This window comes from Podarcis raffonei, chromosome 16 (genome assembly GCF_027172205.1).
Source record: "Podarcis raffonei isolate rPodRaf1 chromosome 16, rPodRaf1.pri, whole genome shotgun sequence".
Classification (NCBI taxonomy): Eukaryota; Metazoa; Chordata; class Lepidosauria; order Squamata; family Lacertidae; genus Podarcis; species Podarcis raffonei.
The window spans coordinates 12,158,940-12,186,900 of NC_070617.1; the positions used below are offsets into that span (position 1 = coordinate 12,158,940).

Genomic DNA, 27,961 nt, shown 5'->3' on the forward strand with positions numbered 1-27,961 from the left:
AACTGCAGTAAAACTCACCACGCAATCTCATGGGAGACTTTTAAACAGAGGCTGGATGGGCATCTGTCAGGGAATCGTCAGCTGTGATTCCTGCACTGTGATTCTATTTTCATAGTAATTTCTGGTTTTTTTGCACATGCAAATCACAAATGTGCAAAGAACTGCAGTAAAAAGGGCCCAAGATGAGAAGGGCTCCCAAACCACTCAATGAACAAAGCTTGCTCCCTCCCAGGAATAAAAGGGACAGTGAGGCCGGACCCTCTGTTTGTGTGCTACATTTGCGCATGGTCACCCTGCAGCTATGGAGTGTCTCCAGAGTTGTGCAAGAGCCTCAGAAGACTGAGGAATTGGGGGAGGGGGAGCAGGGTGGCGTGAGAGCAGTTGCATTTCAGGGATTTAGCTGATCTTCCCCCAGAGCGTTGCTTATCTGGATTACTAGCAGCTTGGAGGCAATTAACAAATGGGGATCCGGGTCCCCCCACAATCCCACTAGTCTTTCACCCACCGCCTGAAGTGGATTAGTGTCTGAGCTGTGACCCGAGGTGCTCAGGTGCTGCATTTACTTGGCTATTTCTGCTTTATACAGGGGACATCCCTCCCCAGCCCCCATTACACAACGGACATGGCTTCAATTCATGGTGGGTTGCCAACTGTTGAGGGGGAAGTGGCCCAGCCTGCTCCTGCGCATTTAACAGCTGCTTCATCTGTCTAAAGCAGTGTTGGCCAAACTTGGGTCTCCAGCTGTTTTGGGACTACAATTCCCATCATCCCTGACCACTGGTCCTGTTAGATAGGGATGATGGGAGTTGTAGTCCAAAAACAGCTGGAGACCCAAGTTTGGCCAACACTGGTCTAAAGGAATTGAGAGGGAATTCCCCCTCCAATGACATGAAAGGTTAGCTTGGAACACCTTGCTAACGCCAGCAGATCAAGCTGCAGTTGAAAGCATAGGTGCACGGGCAAATAATAAAAGCTGGCAACCTGTAATCCATGTAAAACTCCAATCTATCAGACTCCAAAAGGGTGTAAGATTAGGGACAGCTTCATACACATTGCATTTTTCTTAACTCTTAATGCTTTTTAAAAAGGTTATTATTTATGAAGCATAGTTAATGTGCCCTACACTTTACAGAGGCAAATAGTTCTCTGCCTCAAAAGTTACCATAGGTAAAAGGAGGCAACTCTCCACACAGCCAGAACTTCTCATGCAGTAATTTGAGGCATGGGGGGGGGGATGCTGCTTAGGTGCAAGAAAGATACAACCTCCTTTATTTTCTTGTTACCATCTGCAGAATTCTCTGTTTTGATAACCTCAGTTGGCCCAGAAAAGCTATGAGAAAACGGCTCTTGACATCCCATTGACCTTAACTAGTAGCAGGAACGGTGTTTGAGGAGCGGGGTAATTGGTGATGGTACAAGAGAAAGATCCCCCCCCACCCCTGCCGCTGTCACCATTTTATGAAGTCTGTGGAATAATGCAAAAGGGTCTTCTAATAAAACTGTGGTTTTAATTTATTACATGTGAAGTTAATATTATCTCAGACTCCCTGAGGGCAAGGTGGCATTTCCCTTGGCGCGCCTTACTGCCTCTTCCAGAAGTTCCATCCACCTGCCAGGAAAAGAGGAGAGGGGAGAGAAAGGCTCACTAAAAGCCCCCGAAAAGAATGGAATAGCTGTGATTTGTCATTAGAAAGGCAGACGTTAAAGAGAGGCTCCAAATTAATCTCAGCAGCATCTTTGTCTGGGGGAGGGGGTACCAATATTTATATTTATATTTATATATTTTATATATTTATATTTATATCTGTGTCTGTCTGCCTGGATATTTTTGGGACCCACCTAATTTGTGTGACTGTAAATTGTTTTAAACCGCTATTAATATTGTGCTCTGTTGTTAACACACACCCTAGGACCTTAGGGTGAAGGGCAGGTAATAAAATATAACATTAACAATTACACACACTCTCACACACACACACTTTTTTAAAAAAACACAACAACCACAGGTGTGTGTGCACATGTACAGAAATAGCTGGACACCTGTCCAGAATGGAAAAAGGCAACAGGAAACAGGGCAGGGCAAGGCAGAGAGAGGAGCAATTGAGGGCTAGTTAGTAAAAACAACTCCAAAACACATCCTGGATACATTCCATCAAGCTCTGCCTGCAACTGGACAGCAAACAGTGGAATAGCAACAAATATTCATGACTGAAAAAGCAGGAAAGTGGGAAATGTAAATGTGCCACACCCACAAAGAAATGTCTGCTCCAGAATTGTGGGGGAAACAACAGGTAAAAAATCTTACATATTCTTTTCTGAAGGTGTTGCGGCAACGAGCTCATACAGATGGGGTACCAATTCTGATGTGCAAATGACAAAGATAGCTCGCGGATCTGGACAGACAGGAGAGACAAGATGGAGAAAGAGGCAACACGCCAGGGCTGGTCTGCCTTGCTTACAACCTTTAAATAAGGAAACATGGTTTGATCCCATTTTACCTGTGGCCACGGAGCGGATCAGCACCACATTCAGCTTGAGGACGGGGCTGATCCAAGTGCCTGAGGAGCCCCACACCCTTTTCCTGTGGCACTTGAGAACGAGTCTCTCATCCTTCCTCTGCAGGAGCAGCAGGAGATTTTCCAGCAGCAACACATGCAAGTCTAAGAAAGAGGCAGAGATTTTTGGAGTGGCTAACCTGGTCCGCATATCCAGATAAGAATATCAGGAGAGTTGGGCTGCAGAATCAGTCCAAAGGCCCAACTAGTGAGAAGAACAAAGGAAGCTGCCTATACCAGTTCAGGCCACCGGGGTCCATCTAGCTCAGTAATGTCCACACTGACTGGCAGCAATGGCACTCCAGGATCTCAGGCAGGAAGTCTTTTCCCCAGCTTGACCTGGAGATGCTGTTGGGGGTTGAACCTGGGACTTTCTCCATGCAAATCAGGTGCTCTGAAGGCAGCCTGTCTGGGAGAGTCTTTTAATCTGTGGCCTGTCGCATTAGAATTTCAAACACCATTGGAAGTTTTGATGTTTCAATAGCTGATGCTTTAGTTGTTTTTCGGGGTCTTGTTCTAAAATTGCTTTTTTCTGTCAAACTTTCTGCAAGCTGCTTGGTTCATCTAGCTCAGAAACCCAGCCAGATGGGTGGGATATAAATAATAAAACTATTACTATTACTATTACTATTACTATTACTATTACTATTCGTCTGACTGGCAGCAATGGCTCTCCTGAGGGTTTGGGGCTCAAGCCACAGGGCTGCCCCACTTGGATTACTATTAAAAGTGGGATATAAACAAAGTCAGCGAGAGAGGAACTGCACACAAATCTTCACCATGAGAGGCCTTTGCCACATTTGTGTGTATGTTGAGGTGAGGTTGACAGCCACGTACCCACAGTCTTGTCTTTGCGCAGGCGCCAGCGCAAGGGGCCCTCGTGGATCAGGCAATGATTCCGGAGGTCAATATTCTGGACAGACGGGACAGAAAAAGGCAGCGCTTTGAATAGTGGGGAAGTAATATAAAAGCAGGAACTCAGGCAGAGGGCGATGATGGGGAGGGCCATACCTTGAACTCCGCTGCCAGTGCGTTGGTGGTCCACTGCAGTGCGGTGGTGTCCAAACACATCTGATAGGTCTCCAGGCGATGATGGTTTTCGGCCTTCTTCACAATCTCTTTCACACACTGAAGGATTTCCCGGCACTGGTCCCGAGCCTGGCACAGCTTCTGGTGCTCTGAAGACTGCCCTAAGCAAAGAAGGTGCAAAGAGAGAGAGAGAGGGAGAGAGAGATGGGTTGTCACGCTGCTGTTAAAGTTTGTTTCTATTTACCAAAAACTTGGAGGCTGCTTTGGAAACACAGGGGTTGTCCCTAAGTGGTTCCCAACACAAAACAGACACAACACTGCATTTAAAGGAAAAACGACCTTGGACAGATGAGCAGCACTGCAGTAGGAATACATCCCAAGCGATCCTTGTTTTCTCATAAGAAAGTTGGCCTCTGAACAACCCTTGCAACCCTGCAGCCCCACCATCTGCTAATACTAGCAGTGGAGAGGTGTGTATACTGTACCATCATCACTGATGTGTGTATTCACTTTCCACAATAAGCTACGCTCCATGTAGCCCACAACATCCAAAGGTCACAAAGCATAACATTCAAATTATAGGAGATACGACTCTCCTCCCTCTCCCAGCACACACATAAATATGTAAAGACAGAGATACCATCAGTGTGTTTGATAATATTATCCAGCAGCAAAGGGTAGTTTGTCAGCTGCTGCATTTCGGAGAGGATGAGATCTTTCAGTTGATGGTGGCGGCACTGGTAGTTGCTCTCTGCTTCCTGGGAAGGGGAGACAGACAGACAGACAGACAGACAGACAGACAGACAGACAGACAATATGCTTCTGTGACCATATGGAGACTGGAGACATGTCCTGTCTGTGGGCTTCACTTTGGGGCATCCGGCTGTCAACTGTGGGAACAGGATGCCTATGGCCTGATCCATCTGCAGGGCTCTTCTTAGGTTCTTATTCTCATGGTGGGGGTGTAGGTTTGCAAAAGACCCATCCAGGGGACAGTTAGAGAACCACCTTCCTGATGAAGAGGAAGTGCAGAGCTTTCAGGAGCCTTGAGATCTGGGTCTATGGCAGGAAGAACAACAACATGCCCCAGGAAAAGAAGGAAAGCAGGAGGGGGAGACGTGGGTCGATGGTGGAGCTGTTTTGTCATTGTAAAAACAGGCTGGAAGTATGTGTATGGTGAAGGGGAGAACAACGTAAGATGAGTCTGCTGAATCAGGCCAATGTTCCATCTAGTCCACCATCCTGTTCTCAGAGTGGCCAACCAGATTTCTGTGGGAAGCCCACAAGCAGGATTCAAGCACAAGAGCACTCTGCCCACTTGCGGATTCAAGCATTATTCAGAAGCACTACCGCATTCAGGGTGGGTAGCGGGGAGAGGAGGACAGGCCTCTGGCCCTCCAGAATGGAGAAAGAGCCCTCCAAGGACTTCCTCTTGCACTCCGCACTGAAAGTGCAGACCCAGCATCTGAGACAGTCCCTCCCTCCCCCTTCCTTAGCGTATGAGCACACAGATACCTGAATGATGAGCCGGAATCGAGTGTCCTTCTGCAGCTTGGTCTCGATCAGCTCCAGGGCCTTGGACTGGTTCACGCAGAAGTCAGAGACTGCCTGTTGGATCTCTTCACGTGCAGGCCCACCAAACTGGGGGAAAGGAATAATAATAATAATAATAATAATAATAATAATAATAATAATAATAATTTATTTTTACCCCGCCCATCTGGCTGGGGTTCCCCAGCCACTCTGGGCAGCTCCCAACAGAATATTAAAAATACAATAAAACATCAAACATTAAAACCTTCCCTAGCTGGAAGGGGGCAAAGGGGGCGGGGGAGAGGAAACACTTCCTGGTTAGAATCAGGCAGGTCAAGAAACCAAGGGGCCAAACTCAACTGGAGCCCCAAACACTGCCTACACACACAGCTGCATCACCACCACCAGCCCAGCCACTCAGAGATTGTTACCTGGGAAAGCATGAAGTGCCCAATTTCATGGATGATGGGCCCTTGTTCTTGAAGTGTTTTCATCGATTCTGACAGAGAACCTGGAGAAAGGACAGGAGGAGGGAATGGTGAGAAAAGAGGCCTGGGGAAATAGCCACAGCAGAGATGGGAGGGGGAGAAGGACAGACATGGTCTCTATCTCTTTTTTTAGAATCATGACCCCGGTAATGGGCCTCAAAGCTGACCATTACAGAGTGGCAGACCCTCCAAGTGTCCCTATTTTCCAGGGACAGTCCTGGGTTTACAGAAGCCGTTCCAGTTTCTGATTTGTTCCCAGAATGTCCCGCTTCTCCTTAGGACGTTCCTCTTTTCATTGGTGAAATGTTGGAAGGTATGGAGTTATATGACCCCTAAGCCAAGGGGATAAGTAACTATACAACCTTTAGTAGACATCTGAAGGCAACCTTGTATAGGAAAGTTTTTATTATGCTTCTATATACATTGGAAGCTGCCAAGCATGGCTGGGGCAACCCAGTTAGACGGGCAGGGTACTATTATTACTATTATTATTGTTGTTGTTGAATAGGATGTCCCTATTTTTATCTGAGAAATGTTGGAGTTCTTGGGGAGTGCTGTTGTTGCGCTCAGGTCTAGATGAGCCCCCCTTTGGCCTTATCTAGCTGCCTCCTGCAGGGCTCTTCTGATCTTCTGCTCCAATGGTCCTCCTGAGCGAGGGCCTTTGATGGAGGCGACCCTCTCCCTCTACTCCTGACCTGCCCGTGAGCAAGCAACGATCTGTGCGAGACACAGAATGGGGGCCTAGTCCAAAGGGGCTCCGAATGAGTAAGAGAGGCAGCCTTACTGTGAATCTTCAGCAGCTCTGGGAGGTTGGGGAAGAGGAGGGCCAGCTCCTCCTGCGAAAGAAGTTTCTCCCTAAACATGCGCTGATAGAAGAAGACAGTCAGGACACGCAAAAGCCGCAGGTGAGAGGCTTCTGTCACAAACAGCTCTGTGCAAAGAGGGGGGAAGAATGTCAGCTAGAGGTCAAATCCCAGCAGGATCCAGGAATGAGGCAGCTAAAGCAGGTTCATTGAAAAAAGCCTTGGGTTCTGCCTTTCAAGAGGCGGCTGATCATGCTCTCTTCCTGTACTGGGAACAAGCCCATGGAGTTGCTGTTGGTGGAGCATTAAGAAGCTGCCTCCTTCAGTCAGACCCTGGTCCACCTGGCCCAATGCCTACTTGTCTCTGGCAGATGGCTCTCCAAGGTTTCTGGGGTCTTTCCTTCTCATTCCTACCTGGAAATGCCATCGGATATTGAACCTGGGGCCTTCTATATGCAGAGCATGTGTTCCACCAAGGGCCTGTGGCCCTTTCTCTAAAGATAAAACAAGATTTCAGTTCTCACAGTCCCGGATAAAGGGCGCTGATTTAAATGAGAATGCAGGAAGCTGAGTGAAATACCATTGGACTCTCTGGCTCAGTGTTGTCTATAGTACTTGGCAGAAAGTGCTCCTCTAGAGGGGTTCAGGAAGGGGACATTCCCAGCTCTACCTGAAGATGCCATCAGGAATCAAGCATGGGAGCTTCTGCAGGGAAAACATTGTCTCCACCACTGAGCTATAAGTCCCTTCCCCAGCATGGGCACCAATATGCAGCTGATAGCTCTGGTTACCAGCGCAACACACACAAACACCATTCATCTATGGATTTCCCTTCCTCCTCCTCAGAGTCATTACAGCACACTTCAGGGCCAATAAGCCTTCTTCCCACCCTGCTCCTCTGGCCCTGTGTCAGAACTTTACAAGTGTCCATCTTTACTGACCCATGTGGGTCTTGCCTGGAGGGAATTTCATTAATGGCCATTTTTAAGAACTCAAAAGTTCCAAGCTACATGTACAGCCAAGGACCCACTTCCCAGGAGAGATCTCACTAGGCACTTCTTCCACTTTTGCTTAAAGTAAGTTGAGATCCTTCTAGAGCCCCATGACTTTCTGAGAGTAACCCAAAGTATGAGCCACAGAATGACCTCCTCACCATTGATGGCTTCCTGGTGATCAACCTCTTGCTCTGGCAGGGAAGACGCAACATGGCGGCCGACAGTGTCTTTCCACTTCTGTGAGCTTAGGTCTGACACATAGAAGAGGTCGTCCCCCAGCAAGGAGGGGAGGGAGGGGTCTGAGGTGGACCACAAGTTTGGGGTCTCGATGTTCCTGTGGGGGATTGAGGAAATGGGAGAGGCAGGATGTCAAAAGAAGGTCTGCTAAAGGTCCTCTGGCCTCATACATTGATTTTGGACCTTTCTTGGGGCTCAATGTTTTACATAGCATTAAGGAAGGAGACACGGATTTCCATTGTCACATTCTTGGTGGACAGACATTTTGCATATTATGTATACTTTACCATTTGATTTTATTGTATTTTGTATTTTTAGTTGTTTTGAGACACTTTAGTAACAAGTGATTAATAAATAACAATGATACCTCAGTGGGACGCAAGGGAGTGTTTTTATATGAAAGGCTTTCAAGCTGCATTTAAGCCCCTTTGGGGCTTCTTCCATGACTTTGGCCAGCAGTGAACATTGTGGATGTGGGAGAGAGGGAATAAATGACAGGAAGCATGTTGAATGCAAACGAGGAGTGTCTCTTCCTCCTCCACCACCACCACTTCCACCCTCCTACTGACAGGAGGGCCTTTGTGTTCCTTGTGTTCCTGACCACTCCATATAAATGGCCTCCCTCAACCCCGTGCCCTCCAGATGTTGTTGGACTACAACTCCCATCGGCCCCCAGCCAGCATGGGAGTTACAAGGGTCTAATAACCGACGAGCATATTCAAAAACTGGCCATAGGGAACCACCCAGCTTTAAGATCTCTCTCCTAGCCCCCAACTTTACCTTCTGTGAAAAGAGGACAAACAGCCCCCCATTGTGCAATGGGAAACGACAAATTGCCTGCACTTTCAACTGTACTGAGGAACACAGATGTCTACGCTTTCAGTGGATCCAAATGCTGATGTCTGCACTTTCAAGTGAGCCAAGGAAGACCAGTGTCTGTACTTTCAGCTGATCCAAGGCTCAAAGCAGACTCCTCACCAGGCCTCCTGGGAAACAAATATGAAGGATCCCACTTTCGGTTGTGAAGTCAGAGCCTGGCCTATCCCTTAATTTACCACCCACCCTGCCCTCTCAGTTGGGCCAGGCAGCCGGATCTAGACTACCCTTATAGTTAGTTCCCCTAAACACCCCCAGCTTCACATGCCTCTGGGACATCAAGGGAAATAAGGCAAGCCTTTTAATTTTAGTGTGTGGGCTTCATTGTATTATGGAACCAACTTCTCTTTCAACTCGGGTACACACCTGCATTCACAACATCTAGGCATCTTTTATAAGACACACCTGTGCTCCCAGGGACCTTTCTTGGTGCTTAATTTTATGATTACATGAAAATCCTAACTTTCCTCCAAATAACTCAAGGAGTTGTATGTGGCGCTCCCCCCCCCCAATTATCTGCACAATAGCCCTGTCAGGTAGGCTAGGCAGAGACTTGGCCCAAGGTCACCCAGTGAGCATCACGGCTGAGTGTGGATTTGAAACCTGGTCCGGAATGAACCGCTACACTCCAGTATATTATAATTTTAACTACCCTTCCTCGTTTGCTATTTCCAGGGAGAGAGATGTGGGAATCCCTTTCTCCTCCCTGACAGACCCTCTGAACAAGGGGCTGAGACAGGTGCTCCTTGTGTTTACCTGGCTCATTCGTATAGAATAATGCATGTCCACCTGTATTAGTAATTGAGATGACATTGCATAAATAGGTGGGTATATTAGAAGATGTAAGGTAATGTTCAATAGGAAAGGGGAGGTGGACTGTTAGTGGTGAGTGATGATTGGCTGAGCCGGCATTTGAAAAGTGGTTTGAATGCTGGGAGGGAGTCGGTTGAGAGTCAGTTAGAGCCTGGAGATCAGAGAGGGAAGAGCTGGGGGTGGATGTGAAGCAGGGTTGGTTAGATGAGTGGCATAAGAATAGAATAATGGCCTGGTTAGAGCTGTAATAAAGGGACAGATAAGATACTCGGACATTTGAAACAATAAGCTTATGTAGTCAAAGGCATCTTGAAGCCCTCATTTAGTGTTTTTTCATTTGATCTTTCATAAATCTGTTTTATTCCGTCACTTGCCTCTTCCTAGTCTATATAAGGGCTACTGATGGCTCCTAGTCACAATGTCTGTGCTTTGTCTCCACAGTCAGTGGGAGTAATGCTTCTGAATACCAGTTGCTGGAGACTGGGGCAGTGGCAGAGGGGTGGAGAGTACTCTTGTGCTCGGATCCTGTATTGAGGGTTTCCCTCAGGCATCTGGCTGGCCACTGTGAGAATATGCTGCTGGACTAGATGGGCCACTGGCTTGACCCAGCAGAGGTCTTACGTTCTTCTGTTCTGATCCAAGTGCTCTGTTGCTGGCAGCCGGGGGGGGGATAGTGTTTGGTAGGATACCCAGGAAAGACCCAGCTCATAGCAGTACAGTTTGAAGTGAAAAGGTAGCACAGGGAAGAGTGAGCAGTGCTAGAAGACCTCAGAGCAAGGGGGTTGGCACAACCCCCATCCCTTCCACAGCTTCACAGGAAAGGCAGTAAATTTATACAGTATGAAGGACAATTGCAAGCAATTAACAACACTGGCAGGACTTATTTAGGAAGACTTGTAATGTTGATTATATATACCTTTATACATATTCGTTAAATTTTTTGACAATGGAAAGGACATAAATGAAAAGAGGAAGAAGTATATAATGTTATGATATAAAAAAATAATTACAGTAACCATGAGATGGGAGGGAGGGAGGTTGACAGTTTATTTGAACAAACTGTAGAAAAATATAAATGTATTTTAATAGTATAAAATGGAAACTTAATATATTTTTTGGAAAGGAAAGGAAGCTCATAGGTGGTGGCCCTAGGTCATCGACTGTCAGGCATGGGGCAGGCAATCACGGCAAAAGCTTCACTTTGCAAACAGCCTCCAACTAGGCCATCACCACCATGCTTGCTTCCCAGAAATTACTCAAGCTCAGCCACAGATTTCTGACACAATGAAAAAGCTACACAGATGGGAGATTTCATTTCATTTTCTTAAAACGCACATAGACCTTTACAACTGAATGTCAGAAAACACCTCTTGGCTTCCTCTGGCCAGACAACACCAACAAGGGCCCTGTTTCCAAGGCAGGCGCGAGATCCTAAAGTCCAGCGGCCTATTTTTTTTTATTATTTTTATTTCAAAATGTCCATAGTTGGTTTTGAAGCCACCACAACTCCTGGGAGAGGTGGGGGGGGGGAGAGGAGGAATGTTTGCAGGGTGGTGGTGTGACACCAGCTCCTCCTCTTGGCCAGAGATGGTGGTAAAACAGTTGCTCTGGCAGTGGAATGGGAAGTGTGGAACAGGGGTGGTGGTGAAAGTGGCTCCTCTTGGGGGGTGGGAGCTGCTTCTCTTGGTGGGGCAGGGTGGGAACAGCTTGAGGGAGCTCTGAGGGGTGGCTTGGACCAGAATAATCTCCTTTCTGTCCCAGTGTAAAATTTCTTCAGGGCTGCCTTCTGGCCTAGAAAAGAGAGAAGGAAGGTACTTTACAACTGCCAAGTACAGCACCAACTGCCAAGTACAGCACAGCCACCAGTCTGACTCACAATGGGAGTATTTCCCCACCCCACAGGCTCCAGCTCCTGAAGGTATTTTTGAAGGTGGGGGACTGCCCGATGTGCCTGCCTGCCCACCTTTTCGTCACAGCACTGAGGTGAAGGCTCTCAATATTGGGGGGTGGTACTGGTGGTCAAGGATTTTTCAAAGACCTCTCCATTTGCTCTCTTCTCCAGCTTTGGGCCTCTCAGCCACTTCTCTCTTTACAGGAGCATACCTGACACTCTAGGCTTGGATGCACCCCACTTAGTTGCTTTTGAGTCTAGGGGAACAGAGAGGGGCACTCTTGAACAGCACATGGGGATCAGGGTGAGGTGAGGACTTGCAATACTTACACAATGAAAATGAAAGTGGAAACCTCTTCAGTTTTCTCATCCTACATGAATGACTTGCTCTGGAAGAGCAGCTAGGAGATTGGCACCACTGGAGACCACCCTCTGTGCCTTCTTGAACTCATGTGTTTGATTCTTTCCCCCAACACACAGGCAGCTTCCACCAATTTGTTCTCTGGCTCTAGAGTCACATGATTCATACTCCCCCTCCATTTCAACCCATTAACCTGCCTTTCACAACTGAGGCCATGTGCAGATGGGTCAGAACTTTCATAAGAGGAAGTGGAATGGAATACCAAGTCTCCCACATCCCCGTTCCTTTGGCCTGCTAGAGCACCGTCCCACCCCCCAACTCCTTGCTTTCAAGCCTGCCGAGCTTCTGTGAGAGCTGCTTGATGGTCTGGAAGATAATCTTGGGTGAGACATCCAGGGCCACTGCTGAACCTTTGAGGGAGGTGGGCAAAGCATCCTTCATACCCTCCACCTCTTCTGAGCAAGAGGAGACATCGTTGGGGGGTGGGGAGGAGAAAGAGAATTGTGAAGGGAAAAAAACCTGAATTACAGGAATCACATTATATGCCCAGCACCTCAAAGAACTCCCAGGAAGTACCAACATGGGAGGGCAGAAAAAAGGGAGATATATCTAGGAGTCAAGCACATGCAGATTAAATCTAAAGAGGTTTTAAGCAAGAACAATCTGCTTCCAGAAGGATCCACAGGGTCCTCTGCTCCTGTCCCATCATCCCCTTGTGATGTCTTCCCTTGCACACTGTAGGATCAGGATCAGGAAGGTGGGTTAGTCTGCAGTTGCAGCTTGTCACAATACAAAAGGGTTTTTTTGCAGATGGGAACCCATTGACAAGGATGGCTGAGATGGCACAAGCCAACTGTGTCCTGTCCCCCCCCCCCAAAAAAAAAAATCCCAATGGGGAGCTCTCACAGGGACAGGCTTGCCTCCGGCATCTTGAGACCACCCTTGGCCCTATTCCCCTGGCAGAAATGCCCATCACATATCTGCTTCAACTCTACCAGAGGGAGGGCAATCTGAAGGCAATCTCAGAGAAGATACACCTCCCCCATTAGCTATGGCCTCAACTGGCAGTCACAGGCCCACCTTTCTGTGCCATTTTGTGGTGGCTGCCATCCCCCTCCATGTTTTCCAGCACCTCTAGGGGGCTCCTTGGGAAGAAGCACCTGCATCTCCATGGGTGGGTGGGGAGGTGTATGGAAGATAACAAAACAGGACAAAGGGCTTACTCCCAGATTTTGACCTCCAGCTCAGTAACATTGGGAGATTCTTAGGCAGAGTGGCGATTGGGAAACATTTCGCTGTTGGGGGGGGGGGGAGAAAGGCATTGGAGAGTCTAAACCAAAACAGCCATCCCATCAATGTCCAAAATGGGAAGAAGACAATAGTGGGGAGGAGGGGTGACAACAGAGAAGACCTTCCCCCTCTCTCTGGTCTTTTCAAAGGGAGAGGCAGGAAATGAGCAGGATACTCCCAGAATGCCTTGCAACCCTGTTGGATCTTCACTGCTTGGGGGGGGGGGGTTGTGTGTGTGACTATCAGCCACTCACCAGAAGTCCCTAATCTCTTGCATATCTTGCTTCTCTGCTCCAGGGTAGAGATGACTGCACCATCCACCCATCAAGCTTCACCCACACCTCAGCAGCAAGCAGCAGAATAGCAACAAACATGCATGACTGAAAAAGCAGGAAAATGGGGAAGATAAACATGCTACACCCGCACACAGAAAAGTCTGGTCCAAAATCTGATCTGTTTGTGACATAAGCCATGGCCGCTATCTGGAAGCCCGCTTGAAGTCCTGGGCTGTTCTCCCAAGACCCGTCAACCCTCTCCTTCCACCTCAGCAGTTTGACCATGAAGGGTACCCTTCGCTACCATCTTCATCTTCTACTCCCTCCTACCAAAAGGGGAAATGGGGTGGTAGGAAACAGCAGGTAAAAACCTTACATCTTCTTTTCAGAATATGTTGAAGCCACCAGCTCATAGATCTGAGGCCCTGGTTCAAAAAGTGGAAATGATGAAGAGGACTCACACATTTGAATGGAGAAAAGAAACAAGATGGAGGAAGAGGTAACACGCCAGGGCTGCCTTGTTTAGCTTACAACCTTTAAACAAGGAAACATGGTTTTATGGTCTCCCTTTTCATCTGTCACGGTCCGGTTCACGAGTGATCAAAGTCCCGGCTGGGGACGTCAGGACCGGGAGCAAGATGGTGGGGTGGGAGCCAGAATGGGAGTCCAGAAGCCAGGAGTCCGGAAGCCAAGAGGCCGAGGGTCAGAGAGCTGGGAGTCAAGAAGCCAAGGGTCCGAGGGCCAGGAAGTAAGGAGTCATGAAGTCAAGGGTCTGAGGATCCAGAAGCAAAGAGTCACAAAGGCAGGGGTCCGAGGATCAAGAAGCAAGGAGTCACAAGTCAAGGGTCCGAGGAGCAAGGAGTCAAGGAACCAAATGCAGCAAGGCAGGGAATGTGTTGCTGTGGCAAAGAGCTGAAGGGAAATACTGACCTTATATCCCTTCCCAGCTCTTGCCACCAGGTGCTGTGAGTTACCAATCAGCCTCACCTGTGAGGCCGCGCCTTGCCTCTTCAGAACAAACCTAGGAAGGCCCCTTCCTGGTCACAGGGCCTGGCTCCTGCATGCACACCTGACATCATCCATGAGCAGGGCTGAACATCTGCTTGTTGTCTGAGGAGCCCAGCACCCTCTTGCTATGGCATTTTAGTACCAGACTTGCACCCTTTTGCTTCAGGAACACTAGCAGATCCTTGTACAGCAACATATGCAGGTCTAACAGAAGCACAGACGGTGAGAGAGGTTGTTGTTAACCTGCTTTATGTATCCTGATGAAATATTGAGTGTGTTTGGTTGCAGAATCAGGCCAAAGGCCCACCTACATCAGAGGAACAAAGGAAGCTGCCTATACCACATCAGGCCATTGGCATCCATCTAGTTCAGTACTGTTGACACTGAATGGCAGCATTTATAAGTTCAATCGGTCTGTTTGAGTTCACTTTTGTGAAATCTTTTTCTGGCTTCAAAATTAGGGTTAATAAACATTTTCCATGTTTGTGGGACTGCCCCCCTGCCCCCAAGATGTATAATAATGTATAAATTGAATAATTTTGCAAACCATGGGGAGAGCTCAGTCTGAAACACTTGGTAATATTCGCCGGAGAATCCATCTGGTCCCAGTGATTTTCCTGTCCTAAGGTGCTTAATAACATTAGTAACCACTTCCTGAGAAATTGAAGTGAGCCTGCAATGCTCAAACCGGATCACAATGTCCCTTGGGAATTCACCTGCTCTGCTTTTCCCAGTCGGGACTCTATGAGCCCCCTCTAAATCCACTGAGGGCAATGGAATATAAATGGAACCATATCCGCCCCTTCTACTTTTTCAAGTAAACCACAACGTTTAAGGTTTTCTGTCTGTCTCTGTCTGATTTTTCTTCTAGCTTAAGTGCTAGATCGTCAGTTGCCTTTTGAAGCAGCTGAATTTCAGATTGATTTTCAAGGGCTGTATTCATAGCTTCATTAGATGTTTTGGAGATTTCCTTAAGGTCTCCCAATAGTGAGTCAAATCATCTTTCAAAGAAGACTAGAGCAATTGCCCAGTCTGAGGCTAGCGCTTGTCGGATTCAGTTTATGTAAGCGCCTATGACACCCTGTCGCCCTCCATATTGAGAGCAGATTTCCCGCCTTTTTGTTGCCCTAGGCCTCCCTTTGCCATTATAGAATAGGCCTTGTGTGAGGCCTCAGAACAGATACTATTTTCTCCCTTAAATCAAGTTTTACAGTTTTGCTTTTTGGACCTTGAGCATTACTTTACTGAAGCTGTACATTTCTGGGTGCTAAACCGCTTTTTAAAGATCACTTGATGCATTTATTGTCCTGTGCCAATCAGATATATTTTGATCCTTGGCTAGCCATGCCCCTGCATTTCATTTCATTTCATTTTTATCCCACCATTTCCTAAGCAGCTCAAGGTGGTGTATATGATCCTCTGTCTCAACTGTTTATGTGGATGTGCAAATGCAGGGGGGTCCTCATGAATCATGTGACAGCTTTGGAGGTCAAGGGGCAGAAAAAGGCAACATTTAAAAGAGGGGAAGAGTAGTATAAAGCCAGGAACGCAGGCAGAGGGGGAAAGGGAGGCCATTTGAACTCTGTCACTGGTGGGTTGCTTATCTGTTCCAGAGAGGTTGTGTCCAGGTACTTCAAATAGTTGTCCAGGCACTGCTTGTTTTCTACCTGCTTCACTGCCTCTTTTACGTACCAGAGAATCTCTTGGCATTTGTCCCAGACCGGGCAAAACTTCTTGTGCTCCAAGGGCTACCCTCAGCAAAGAAGGTGCAGCGTGAGAGAGATGGGCTGACAGCTACTAGTGGTTTATTTTTATTTACCAAAAATCTGCAATCTGCTTTTGAAAAACGGGTGGTCCCAAAGCAGTTCACCACACAAAGCAGAAATGTTGCATTTAAAAGCTTGCATTTAGAACAAACTGGTATTGTAAAATCAGATTTAGAAGCAGGCGCAGGAGCCAGACATAATGCAAAACGATCCTTGTTTGCCGATACAAGAGTTGGTTCCTGAACAACACTTGCACACTACAGGCACAGACCCACAGTGTGCTAATGCAAATGTGTGTGCATATTACATAAACACACAGCATCACCTATTTGCGTGCTGACATTTCACAGTAAGCCATGCTCAAAGCAGGTCATAACATTCAAAAGTTATTTACATAATAACAGTGCACAGTTCATTCAGCCAAGTGGGTACTTTGGGGGGGGTCTGTATGTCTCTTTTCTCTGCATTGCTTTAAGAGACCCCCCCCCCAACATTATAACTCATTTCATGGAATAAGACCTGCACTTATTAGGCCTGACACTCAGCCAGGTCAGTGAAGATTGTGTTTTTGCTAATAAAGAGTTAACTCCAACTTTGAATGGTGTGATTTACTGACTGGCACGCTTTCTGACAATAGGTTTGGCCACCTCTCAATATATTTTGGCCAAACTCGGCATGAGGGTTCCTGAGGTGGGACTGGCAGTTGTCATTGATGTTTGGACACCAGCCACCATTTTGACTCAATATGGCAGACTGATATGTCACTTTGGTACGACTTCACCTGCTTTATGGCATAGGTTTGGCCTCGTAAGATATCGTTGCTCAGCATAAGGGTTCCCAAGAATGGGGGCCAGTAGTTTTCATTGGTGTTTGGATGCTGGGTGCCATTTTGATTCAAGATGACAGACCCAAATATGACTTTAGCCCTTTTGGGGCATAGGTTCAGCCACCAATCAAGACAGCATCACCAAATTCAGGATGAAGGTTCCTGAGGTGGGGTAGCAGTCTTCATTGACATTTGGATGCTGGGTACCATTTTGATTCAAAATGGCAGACTGAAACATGACTTTGGCATGACTTCCCTTGATTTTTGGCATGATGAGTACACACTCACAAATAACACTACTCATTTTTGTTTTTGTTCCAACAAATCTGTGGGTGGCACTAGGCAGTCCCTGCTAGTGTATGTGTGTAGGCTTCTAAGCAGGGTCAAATGGAAAGCATAGCGGGGGGGGGGCGGGGAGAGAAGATTTTAGGAAGAAAGTGTGGGTCTATCTCAGGGGTCAGCAAACTTTTTCAGCAGGGGGCTGGTCCAGTGTCCCTCAGACCTTGTGGGGGGCCGGACTATATATATATATATATATATATATATATATATATATATATATATATATAAAAGCACACATTCTACTCATGTAAAAACATGCTGATTCCCGGACCATCCGCAGGCCAGATTTGGAAGGTGATTGGGCCAGATCCGGCCCCCGGGCCTTAGTTTGCCTAGCCATGGTCTATCTCCTTATTTATTCCCCCTCCACCCCATTCAGGTTGTATGAACAGGGGAGATGGGGGAACCTGTACTCTTGTCAGGCCCTTTGGGGAAGGGTTGGGAAGTGGGGGTCTCCTGCTCCGCCCCCCATGCCAAAAGTTTCCTCCCCCAAGCACCTCTCCCCAGACAGGGGGTGACTATAGCAAGCAGCACCCAGATCAAGCCCTTTTGGTGATAGGGGAGGTCAGGGAAAGTGGGAAAGGGAATATGCCTCTTTCTAGCTCTCTTCTCCCCACTGCAGGGGCCACAGGGCCCCGAAAGACCCTGGGGGAGCTTCACACGTGCCCGTTCTGCAGGCGTGGCGGCGGCGCCCTTTGGCGAGCAGGTGACAGGTGGATGGAGGGGGATGCCTTGACTCGGCCATCGGCGCTGCTCCTGCGCCCTCTAGTGGCCAATGGGGCTCGCTGCAGCCGCCTCGGCCCTGCCTCTTTCCCCGCCTAGCTGCTGCCGGGGTTTGGTTGCCACGGCGACCACGGCCTACACAGCCGTGCGAGGCCTGAGCTGAGTTGAGGGTGGGGGCTGACCTCGATACTGATATACCGCTGTTACCTCTGAGGCGCGGGGCGGGGTGAGGTGGGGGGTGGGAAGAGGGTTCGTCACGTGGCCTTGGCAGGGAGACTCACCTGCTCCAATAAAAATGGGCGCAGCCTCGCCTTAGAGAGCTTCAGCCCCCCCCTCAAATCCTGCCCCATCTCCCTTAGGGTCCTTCTTAATAACTCGCCAGCACCCACTTTGAGGCCCCTCTGCTCGTTAGGGACTCCACCCCACATATCCCCATGGCTGACCGTCAGTTGCTCCCTCTTTGTCCCGTTTCCAGACCCTCATAAGGACCCCCATTCCACTGCTACAGAAACCCCCTCTCCCATTCAGCCAAGGAGAGAGCCTTCTGATAGAATTTTGAATCTAACAGATCTCCCCTCCAGGGATCCCCAGCATCTCAAAAAATCAGTCATAGTCTCAGGGACTTTGAAGCCTACCCCCCCCCAAATCTCTGTGCTCCTTCTCCCAGAATTCATTAATTTCCCTCCCCAGCCCTCACATCTTTCAGCTCCTGTCCCCATTCAGGGACCTTCGCCCTCGACTTCCTACAATCTCATGATTCGTTTCTTTGTCCTCAGAGTCCTTTCCAGAGGGAGGGGCGCCATGGGGAAAAAAGGAGAGCGGGGGGCCAAGGACAAGGCTGCAGCCTTGGAAGAAGAAGCCAGGAATGCTGCCAGAAGGGCTGAACATGGGGAAGGTAGGAAGATCTACTCTGCCCACCCCCCCATCTCTCATTCTGCTTTGACTCAGCCACTCTCTAGGGAAGTTTTCAGTCTCATGACGATCCTGCGTGGCTGATATATGGTGGCTTGCTGCGTTGAGTTCCACAGCTGAGCATGGATTGCATCCCAGCTCCACTCTACTCTAGCCACTAGCTGCCACCACCCACATACAATCTTAGGATCTGAATGCCAGCTGCTTGGTCTCTCTAAAGCCCTCCCGGGGCGTCTCCCCTTTCTTCACAGAGGAATACCAGTGCACAGGGATCCTGGAGCAGGATTTCTTGGAGCTCTGCACCCGGGCTGGATTCCAAGAGATCCCAAAAGTTACACTGAGGCCACACCCCAATTCTTTCACTGTCCAGGGTGAGTGGTGCTTGTTCCTCTCAATAACTTCATTGGGCTTTACAACCTCTGTAATATTCCCCCACTTCACAATGAGGCACATGAGCTACAAATCGAGCCCAATGCTGTGGTTGGGGGTCGAGAGTTTAAGGCAGTTCTCGGTGCTATCTCCGCCACCCCCTTGGATGTCGCTAGTTCTCTGCGGCACAATCCTGACAACAAACAAGTGCGTCTTTGCTCAAATGCTGAACCTGGTAGCATTTTTCTTACAGTGCCTCAGTTACCACCATGGGGGCAATCAACTCCATAAAGTATTAAAAACATCCCAGGCATCTCCAAGTTGAGCTTGGAAAGATTCCTGAGAGCTGCTGACAGTCAGTAATTGCTAGAGGGACCGATGATCTGAGGCGCTTTAAGGCAGCTTCCTATGTCCCTGTTTAACTCAATCAGAACCATGAGGACTGGAGTTTATTTTTAGAGGAAAAGGAGTATCTCAGTGGCAGAGCATCTGCCTTGCAGAAAGGAGGTCACAGATTCAATCCCCAATGGCACTTCCATGTAGGGCTGGAAAAGTCTTCTGGAGAGAACCATTATTGGTCAGTGAAGCCTGGATTGGGTTAGGTGGACCTCAAAGGTCTGACTCGATACAATTCAGCTTCCTGTGTAAAGATGGCCATCTCTTGAAGCTATCTATACCTCCAACATCCGTTTTCACAGGAGATGAGGCATGCACTTGACCAGCCTTCCCCAACATGGTGGCCTCCAGATCATGTTGGACTACAAATCCCATCAGCCTCAGCCAGCACACCCTGTGCCTGTCAGCCCCAGCATTGTATGGACATGCTGGCTAGAGTTGATGGAAGTTTAACATATGGAGGGCACCACGTTGGCAACAGTCACCTTTCCACTTTGTGGGTGGGTGCAGACAGATGGGAGAGCAAAATTCTACCCTCTTGGGAATGGCCAGACCAAAGAGGCAGCTGCTTGATGGAGAGACATCAGATAAGGTGGAAGAGGCCAGGTAAGATTATCACTGAGCAGAGAGGAGGCCACGTCTGGTCAATGAATCCAGGTTTGGTGCTCTGTAGGTTGCCAGCTTAGCTTCCCTTCTGGAACCATGTCTTGTTCCTTACAAACCCACAAGAGAAGCTGCCAGGCTCTTTCCTCCTTGTTGCTACCCTGGTGAGCTCTGACTTGTCTTCACAGAGGAGCCTGACCCACTGGCCGAGAGGGAGGGTCCCTACATCATTGCACAGATCCAGTGCAAGTATGCCTTCTTCCGCCCCACCATCCAGGTGGATTTGGAACATGAGGACCCCAAAACCACTAAGGAGATCTTCATCCGGAGTGAGTGAAGTGGTGTCCCTCTCCCTGGTCCACACAGACCTTCCATCTCCCCTCTAGGTGCCCCCTGAGCAGGGTGGGCTGGGGGCTTCAAGGCCAACGAAAGCCCCACCTGCTTTTCTCTGTCAGCAGACTGGAAAATTGAAGACAAGATGCTGGGTATCTTTGCCAAGTGCCTACCAGCTCTTTCCCACCTCCAATCAATTCGGTGAGTGGCACGAAGTCCTGGGGCAGGGGGCATGGCTTTCAGGCTAGTGGTTCACCCAACATCCTCCTGCAGGCTAAAGGGGAATACTTCTCCTGAATTCCCAAGTTTCATCCACTCTGCTCTCCTTTCAGACTCTGGAAGGTTGGCCTGACAGATGTCACCTTCCTCTCTCTCCTCTCCATTGTGCCAACCTGCTCCACACTCAAGTAAGTCCTGGATCAGGGCCTGTCAGGCCTCAGCCAGGGTCTCCTCCCCCCTGTCAAGTGATGAGGCAAAACCTGGGAGTCCAGAGGCAGACAGGGTGGTTAATCGCAGCAGGCAGGAGCAAGGGCTGAGGCCCAGGCAAGGAGGAGGGCAACACATTTCTCGGATGGATGAACTGGCTGGAAGGCTGGGCTTATAGGGGCCCAAGTGAGCCAGAATTGTGTGAATGGGGGCCAGGGCTGAGGTGGACCCCTTGGCACTAGGGAGCTTTGGACAGCCTGATGCCCTGAGATGCTGTTGGGCCCCCACCATCCATGATCCTTGACTGACCATTGGCCATGCTGGCTGCTGGGGCTGCTAGGAGTTGGAGCCCAACAACAACTGGAGGACCACATTTTGAGAAGAGATGGCTTAGCCAGCCAAGTTCACAGGAGATGGCAAATGCTGCTGGCATAGACAGGAAGGTGTTCAGTCTTGACACCTACTTCCTGCCTGCAGGAATGCTCTGGTTACTTGATCCCACAAGCACCATCTTGATTTTTTCTTTTTAAAAATAAGATCAACAATAGAATAACAGAAAGGGGCAAATGCCTGACAGTGGCTCATGTGCATTGGGTGGGCAGAGAAGGAGAGCATATCCACACCCCCTGCAGACCTCTTCTCCTTCTGCTTGCAGGACACTGGCCGTGGAGGGAAACCCTATGCGTGAGCGATTGTACCACAAGCTGGTTTCTGAAGAGACCAAGTGAGAACTGAGGGGAGGCCTGGGGGGAGATTGGGAGTGGAAGACTGAGCTCTGGGTGTGTCTGGGTGAGGGCGTGTGCATGCATGTGTGCATGGAGGTCTCTTGCCTCTAGCACACACAGAGCCCAAAGGAAGGGAAGGACCACAGCTGAGCGGCATAGAATGTCCAAGGCCCAGTCCCCGGGGATGAGAAAAGATTCCTGCCTTAAACTCTGTAGAGCCACTCTGCCAGTCAGTGTTTACAATACTGAGCTAGATGGACCAGTGGTTTGACTTGGCATAAGGCAAGATGGGAGCCAGAAAAATATGTGTCTGGTGCAATTGCAGTAATCCAGGCCCTCTCTAGGGCAGCTGGGTGCCCAGTCCTGCTGAGAAGTGGCCTCTCCTTTCTTTCTTTTCCTCTCCTCTCAGCTTGGCCCACATTTCCCTCCGGAACAACGAGATCGATGACGAGGCGGCCTTACTGATTGGACAGGCGCTTTCTTCTCTCAAGGGCTCAAACAAGAACCTTGCCTCTATCAACCTCAGCTATAACCACATCACAGATGTGGGTGCCGGCTACATCGCCGATGTGAGGAGGCCTGAGGCAGCTCTGCACCTAGGCAGAGGCCGAAGGATTCAGGGCCTGCATTCTGCTCTTGGAGGTTCAGGGGAGGGAGGGTGACTTTCTCCGAAGAAAGCCAGGAGTGGGAGCTTCTGGCAAGAGTGCTGTAGGGACAGACTGGGAGGTGGTTTAGAAATAGCATCCCAAGACTGAAGAGATGGGAGAGAGTGGTTTGTCAGGATGGAGGAAAGGCTCTGTGGGAGTGCAGTCCCACTGTCAGTTTACAGCTGACCACTGGCTCTTTGGTGATCCAGTAGCAGTTTGCCCTTTTTCCTTGGTGTATCTGGAAAAGTCTCTGTTGGTAATTTTGGCGTAGTGAAAGCTCTTTGGTTCTCCTAGCCAGGCATGGCCAAACTTGGCCCTCCAACTGTTTTGGGACTACAATTCCCATCATCCCTGACCACTGGTCCTATTAGCTAGGGATGATGGGAGTTGTAGTCCCAAAACAGCTGGAGGGCCAAGTTTGGCCATGCCTGTGACCTAGGCAGAAGATGCCATTGGCTAGGGTGCCCTTTTTCCAAGGTAGCTTCCTTTGGCAAAAGGCAACTCACATATTGGATTGGAATGCAGGAAAATAGGATCAGCAGTCGCTGACTCCCCATTGAAACAGACATGCTACTGTTATAGAAGGGCAGCCCTTGTGAGGCAGCTTCTGTTTTGAAAAGTCCAGTGGGAAGGCATCCTTGCTTTTCACAACCCATTTGGACTGGCAGTGCTGCCTAGAATCACACTGGTGTATGTAGACACATCCAACAGTGCTCACAGAACAAATTGGGAGTTTGCCCACCAGTATTTGGAAGCCTCAGAGAGTTGCATCCTCGACTTGGCCAGGGTGGTTGCAGTGCTGGGACTGCTCAGCATCCGGGGCCTTCTCTCCCGGAGAATGATCTTGCTCTCTTTCCAGTCCCTTGGCCTCCAGCCACTCAATCCCCCCTGTGCTTTTTCCTCCATGTCTTTCTGGCTCCTCCTGCACAGGGCCTGCGGCTCAATCGTTCGCTGCTTTCCTTGTCGCTGGCGCACAACCAGATAAAAGATGAAGGAGCCCTGAAGCTCGCAGAGGTCAGTCTGGCTGTGGCCCTTCAAGCGGTTCAGGAGGTTCCCCTTTTTGGGATTGGGATGTGTGGGACAGGAGCCCTAATTGACAACATTGCTGCCTCCCTCCCCTCTATAGCAGGCTGGCCTCTGCAGCCAGGGCAAGGAGAACAGCAAGTGGGTCCAGGGAGGAAGGAATAGCTCACCGTCCCAACAGCCTTGCCCTGCTCACTCCACAGGTTCTCGGCCCATTTGCCCTCACACACATGGAGGTGGTAGAGAGGAGGCGGCTTCTGCTGGAGAAGGAGGTCCAGGAAAGATGTCGCTTGGTAAGCAGGAAGAAGTGCCAGAGGAAGTGGGGGGGTGGATGAGTGGGCTCCAGAACCCCCCTCTCTAGGGCCTGAAAGTTTGCAGCAGAAGCTGGCTGTGCCCAGAGCTATTTGGCTTGCCTCTGCCATGGCCTCATAGAGAAACTGCCCACCAGCCCTAAATCTCTGGAACTGTTTCTTCTTGTTCTTGCACTTTTTGTTGCTTATTTTAGGATGAACCACAGTTGCTCATGTAGTGTTTATTATTATTATTATTAGATAAATTTTAAAAAGCTGTAAAACTTACCAGAAGTATGGGTGGAGAGGGACCACAAATGGCTGAACCAGCGTTTAGTTTGCTAGGATGCATGTTAGTCCTTCCATTTCCAAAGCCAGGCTCCCTCTATGGCTGCACCGCACGTTGCAACTCTATCTCCCTTTCCCTCTGAGTCTCCTGCAATAAGTAACAGAGCTTGCGTAGTAGGATACTACCCTGATCCATCTCTGCTGCCACTGGGCTGGGGAATCAGCACAGGGCCATTTCTGCCAAGAGGCTGCTATTCTTCTGAGCCGACTCTTTCTACTCCTCTCTCTCAAGCCACAGAGACATGCGGAACTGAAAAACGAGCGTCCCTCCAGCCACATGAGCAGCATAGCCCTCGATAAGCTGCAGACAGCCAAGACCACCAAAGCTATCACTAAGAAGAAGGAGAAGGAGAAGGAGAAAGTGAGAGCCCTGGAGCAAGCCAGGAGACAGTCTGAAATGAGGGGACCCTAGGAATGCTGTTTTGAAAGGCCTTGCCCTTACTGTGGTTGAGGGAGGCAAGGGGTAGTGGAGAGATGGGGTTTCCTTCTTGCCAGGAGGCTGATTCTCCTCCTCCTGTTTATCTCCCATGGCTTCTGCCTCTCTAAATCCAGAGGCTAGGCTGGGGACTGTTGGGTGCAAGGACTTTTCTGTGGTGGCTCCCCATTTGCACAGATAGCATCTCAGAGCCAGGGGGAGAGCCTTTGATCCTCCCTAGCCTTGGCTGCTGCTTTTCACTTTTGCTTCCACTGACTATTCATGTGCTTTGCCAACCTCATTTTCTGCTCTGCTGCTAATTGGTGTGGAAGCCATTTAGCCTGAAAGCCCCCTTGAGGAAGGATACAAATGAACCTATCCTCCTCCTAAATGCTGCACAGTTTCCTCTGCCGGGGGGGGCTGCATCTCTCTCCACCCCCTGGTCCTTCCCTTCTACTGTCCCAGCCTCTAAATATAACCCCCTGACAACCATCCCCTCCCCCACCCACTTCTGCCGCTCTAATTAGCAAAGTGAAATATAAAACCTTTTCTACTTTCTTACTGTCTCTCATTGGTTTTGTTTACTGCTTTGTGTCACCCTTCTAGCTGTGGAATTCATTTAGTACCGTATTTTTCGCCCCATAGGACGCACCGGCCCATAGGACGCACCAAGTTTTTTGGGGGGGAAATAAAGAAAAAAAATTATTTCCCCCCCAGGCGCTTGTGGGGCCGGCTGTCCCCGGAGCTTGTGGGGCAGGCAGCGGGGAAAAGCGCTCTTCTCCCCGCTGCCCGCCTGCAGAACAGGTCCGGGGACAGCGGGAAGATGCGCTGCACCTCCCAGCTGTCCCCGGAGCTTGTGGGGCAGGCAGCGGGGAGAAGCACACGTCTCCCCGCCGTCAGCCTCCAAACCACATCGGGAGACAGTGGGATGGTGGCGTTCCGCCTCCCCGCTGTCCCCCGACCTTGTGGGGCTGGCGCTGCGGCTCTCCTGAAGCCTGGAGAGCGAGAGGGGTCGGTGCACACCGACCCCTCTCGCTCTCCAGGCTTCAGCGAAAGCCTGCATTCGCCCCATAGGACGCACACACATTTCCCCTTCATTTTTGGAGGGGAAAAAGTGCGTCCTATAGGGCGAAAAATACGGTAAGTGAAGGATGGAGGGAGCACCAAGACTGGGTTCCCAGTCTTGGATACATCCCCTTCCCCCTCCCCAATTATCTCAGCCCTGACCCCTTCTTCTTTCCCTTCCCACCAGCGCATTTGGCTGAGGTGTGATTCTGGATGTGGGGTTGGATTTGAATAGGGTTGCCATATTTCAAAAAGTAAAAACCAGGACACCCCAAACTTTCTTGAGCTTTTTTTTTTTTTAAGAAAACCCAAAATTTATTAAGCATTTTTTTTCCAAAAGCGCTTTTTTGATTGACTTGCCTAAGATCCAAGACAAAGTGCCGCCTTTCGGAAATTCCCCCCGGATGTCAATTCCGCTTTTGAAATCCCAGTAATGCTCGGGAAAATCCGGACAAATGGCAGCCCTAGATCTGAACCATTTTTAGAGGGGTGGGGGAAGGGACTACACACTACCTATTTATTAAAAAAAAAAACAACAACCCAAACCTTCCCTTCTTTCTAGGAACTTCCTAAGAAGGATGACAAGGGCCAGGCCAGTGCAGCAACAGCTGCACCAGCAACACCAGCAGCTCAGTCCAAGAAGGAAGACTCCAAGCAGGCCAAGAAAGGTGCCCTCTTTACTGCCATTTCCTCCCCCTCCCTATGGACTGTTTTCAGGCCTTCACTGGCACTCGCAAGGGCTGCTTGACCACAGCCTTCTTGATTTTCCCCCTACAGTGGCTCCTCCTGCCGAACAGAAAGCCGCCCGCGGCAAAGGAGCAAAATCAGGCACCAAAGACAAACGGGCTCAAGTCATAGAAGTGGAGGTGAGGCTCATTCGAGCATCGTCCAGCTCAGCTCTTGACCTGGCTTAGTTCTTCAAGGAGGAAACTGGTAGCCCCAGCCCTCACCCTTCCTTGACACCAAGCAGCCAAACCTCAAGGCAAGGATCCTTCCCCTCCTCCTTCACACAGGGACCATCTGTGGCCCTCCAGATTGTGTGTTTGGAGCCCAAGAGCAATAATGGCCAGTAGCCCAGGGGTGGGGGAGTTTCTTCCATGCCCCATCCACACACCAGCCCTTCCAGCCTCACATGTCCGCACATTCAGAGAGTGTAGGAGAGGGCTGGGAAACATCTATGGCCTTCCCAGTGTTGCTGGACTGTAGCTCCCCTCACTATCATCATCCTTGACCGTCGGCCATGCTGGTTCCTGCCAGGAAGCATTGATGATTCCCCCCCATTACTCTAGAGTCAAGGACTTCAACAAGCTGTTGAATGGCTGCCATCTTTCCTACATGGTGCCTTCGCCTCACCAGCCTTTCTGTTTTCCTGGGCAGGTGATAGAGCCCACTGAGATGGTGAATCCGCTGCTGGAGCCAGCAGAGCACAGGGATGGGCAAGTCTTCCTGCCAGGCAACCGGGTCCTCATCTACCTGAACCTCATCCGTACGTCTCCCCTGGAGCAGCAGGGCCAGGCGGGGTGAAGAGGGTGGCTCACCTAGTGGCTTTTTGTTGGGAGCCAAGGCCTTTCATGGGGCTCCTGACCAGCCGACCCAGCCGCTGTTGTTTCCTGATTTGTAGGTGGCTCTAAGCAGAGCCAAGTGCTTGGCCAGCTGTGCCAGCTCCATTCAGTTCCCAAAATGGGCTTGGAGAGGGTGGAGGACGGGAGCAAGCACCCTCCGAACTGGGAGGGAGATCCTGAGCTTAGTTCTCTTCTTTTGCCTCGTGTCCAAACTCAGGTAACCAAATCACAGAGAAGGGCTTGCAGGCCTTTCTGGTCGCCTTGGAACAGCAGAGTGTTAGGGTGGCTCCTGGAGGCAAAGGGCCGATGGGCCTCCTGCGGCTGTCACTGGCGGTGAGTTTGGGGACGGGGATGAGGAGAATAGCTGAGCCTTTGGGTTCTCTTTTCATCTGAAACTTGCACCCTCCCTCCTTTATGGGATTGAGGGTGAGCTGGGGAAGCCTTACTGGTACTGCAAGCTTTGCAGATACCTGCCTCCCTCAGTCCCTCACCTGGATCATTTAAAACTGTTTCAGAAAAACAACTATCCAGTGGACAGCAAGACCTATGCCAGGATCCAAGAGCTCATGTGGACACGTGACCCCGTTCCCAGGTCAGGGACAGCAGCCAGGGTGGCAGAAGAGGAGACGGGGACGGCGTAGAGCTTTAGCTGGAGAGCACACCAAAAATCCAGGATGATCCCGCTGGCCTCCTCACAGCGCTCCATGGTTTCAAGCATCACTTTGAACGCAGGGAGAGGGAGGAAACTGCTTCCCAACCCAATTCAAGAGAAGTGCAAATAAACCTGATGCTCACCTCCTCACTTAAGGGTGCAGGATCCCGTACTAATTTAGGGGAAGATTTCAGGGGGAGGAGTCACTCTGTGGATGAGAGGCAGAGAACTGACTTAATGGGACTCTCAAGTCAGAGGGTCGTAGCAATATTTGTCCTTCTGATAGTGGAATTAGAGAACTCCAAATCCACCATCCCTGCCTGCTAATACGCATAAAATCCAGGTTATGGAGTAAAAAAGAGGAATCACCTGCTAGGTTGAGAA

General features: G+C 49.7%; 2 protein-coding genes and 1 long non-coding RNA gene across 14 annotated transcripts; 2 read left to right on the forward strand and 1 right to left on the reverse strand.

Annotated features, from left to right (window-relative positions):
• Window positions 1–1,499: 1,499 nt before the first annotated feature.
• Window positions 1,500–9,973, reverse strand: LOC128403380 (rho guanine nucleotide exchange factor 11-like). 6 transcript variants are annotated; one of them, XM_053368106.1, is made up of 12 exons: window positions 9,273–9,973; window positions 8,421–8,626; window positions 7,562–7,737; window positions 6,390–6,536; window positions 5,549–5,628; window positions 5,100–5,225; window positions 4,225–4,342; window positions 3,567–3,745; window positions 3,393–3,468; window positions 2,499–2,660; window positions 2,306–2,393; window positions 1,500–1,609 (listed from the first exon to the last, which is right to left on the reverse strand). In XM_053368106.1, exons 2-12 carry the CDS (start codon window positions 8,450–8,452, stop codon window positions 1,534–1,536), a joined length of 1,260 nt encoding a protein of 419 aa, XP_053224081.1. In that variant the 5' UTR covers window positions 8,453–8,626; window positions 9,273–9,973; the 3' UTR covers window positions 1,500–1,533. The 6 variants fall into 6 exon arrangements, with proteins under 6 accessions (XP_053224081.1, XP_053224082.1, XP_053224083.1 ...); XM_053368107.1 differs by lacking the exon at window positions 9,273–9,973 and adding an exon at window positions 9,169–9,240; XM_053368108.1 differs by lacking the exon at window positions 9,273–9,973 and adding an exon at window positions 9,085–9,106.
• LRRC71 (leucine rich repeat containing 71) lies at window positions 9,509–27,692 on the forward strand. 7 transcript variants are annotated; one of them, XM_053368104.1, is made up of 16 exons: window positions 9,509–9,524; window positions 18,588–18,706; window positions 18,975–19,094; window positions 20,280–20,420; window positions 20,550–20,625; window positions 20,757–20,831; window positions 21,506–21,574; window positions 21,985–22,144; window positions 23,153–23,236; window positions 23,449–23,538; window positions 24,116–24,244; window positions 25,926–26,031; window positions 26,141–26,229; window positions 26,741–26,849; window positions 27,143–27,258; window positions 27,441–27,681. In XM_053368104.1, the coding sequence occupies exons 2-16, from the start codon at window positions 18,613–18,615 to the stop codon at window positions 27,564–27,566; spliced, it is 1,584 nt and encodes a 527-aa protein (XP_053224079.1). In that variant the 5' UTR covers window positions 9,509–9,524; window positions 18,588–18,612; the 3' UTR covers window positions 27,567–27,681. The 7 variants fall into 7 exon arrangements, with proteins under 7 accessions (XP_053224079.1, XP_053224080.1, XP_053224076.1 ...); XM_053368099.1 differs by lacking the exon at window positions 9,509–9,524 and adding an exon at window positions 14,188–14,971; XM_053368100.1 differs by lacking the exon at window positions 9,509–9,524 and adding an exon at window positions 14,188–14,971 and having other exon boundaries at window positions 21,985–22,120.
• On the forward strand, window positions 14,978–17,053 carry LOC128403383 (uncharacterized). The gene is made up of 2 exons (XR_008327944.1): window positions 14,978–16,717; window positions 16,861–17,053. It is a non-coding gene; the product is annotated as an uncharacterized LOC128403383 (long non-coding RNA).
• Window positions 27,693–27,961: the final 269 nt, after the last annotated feature.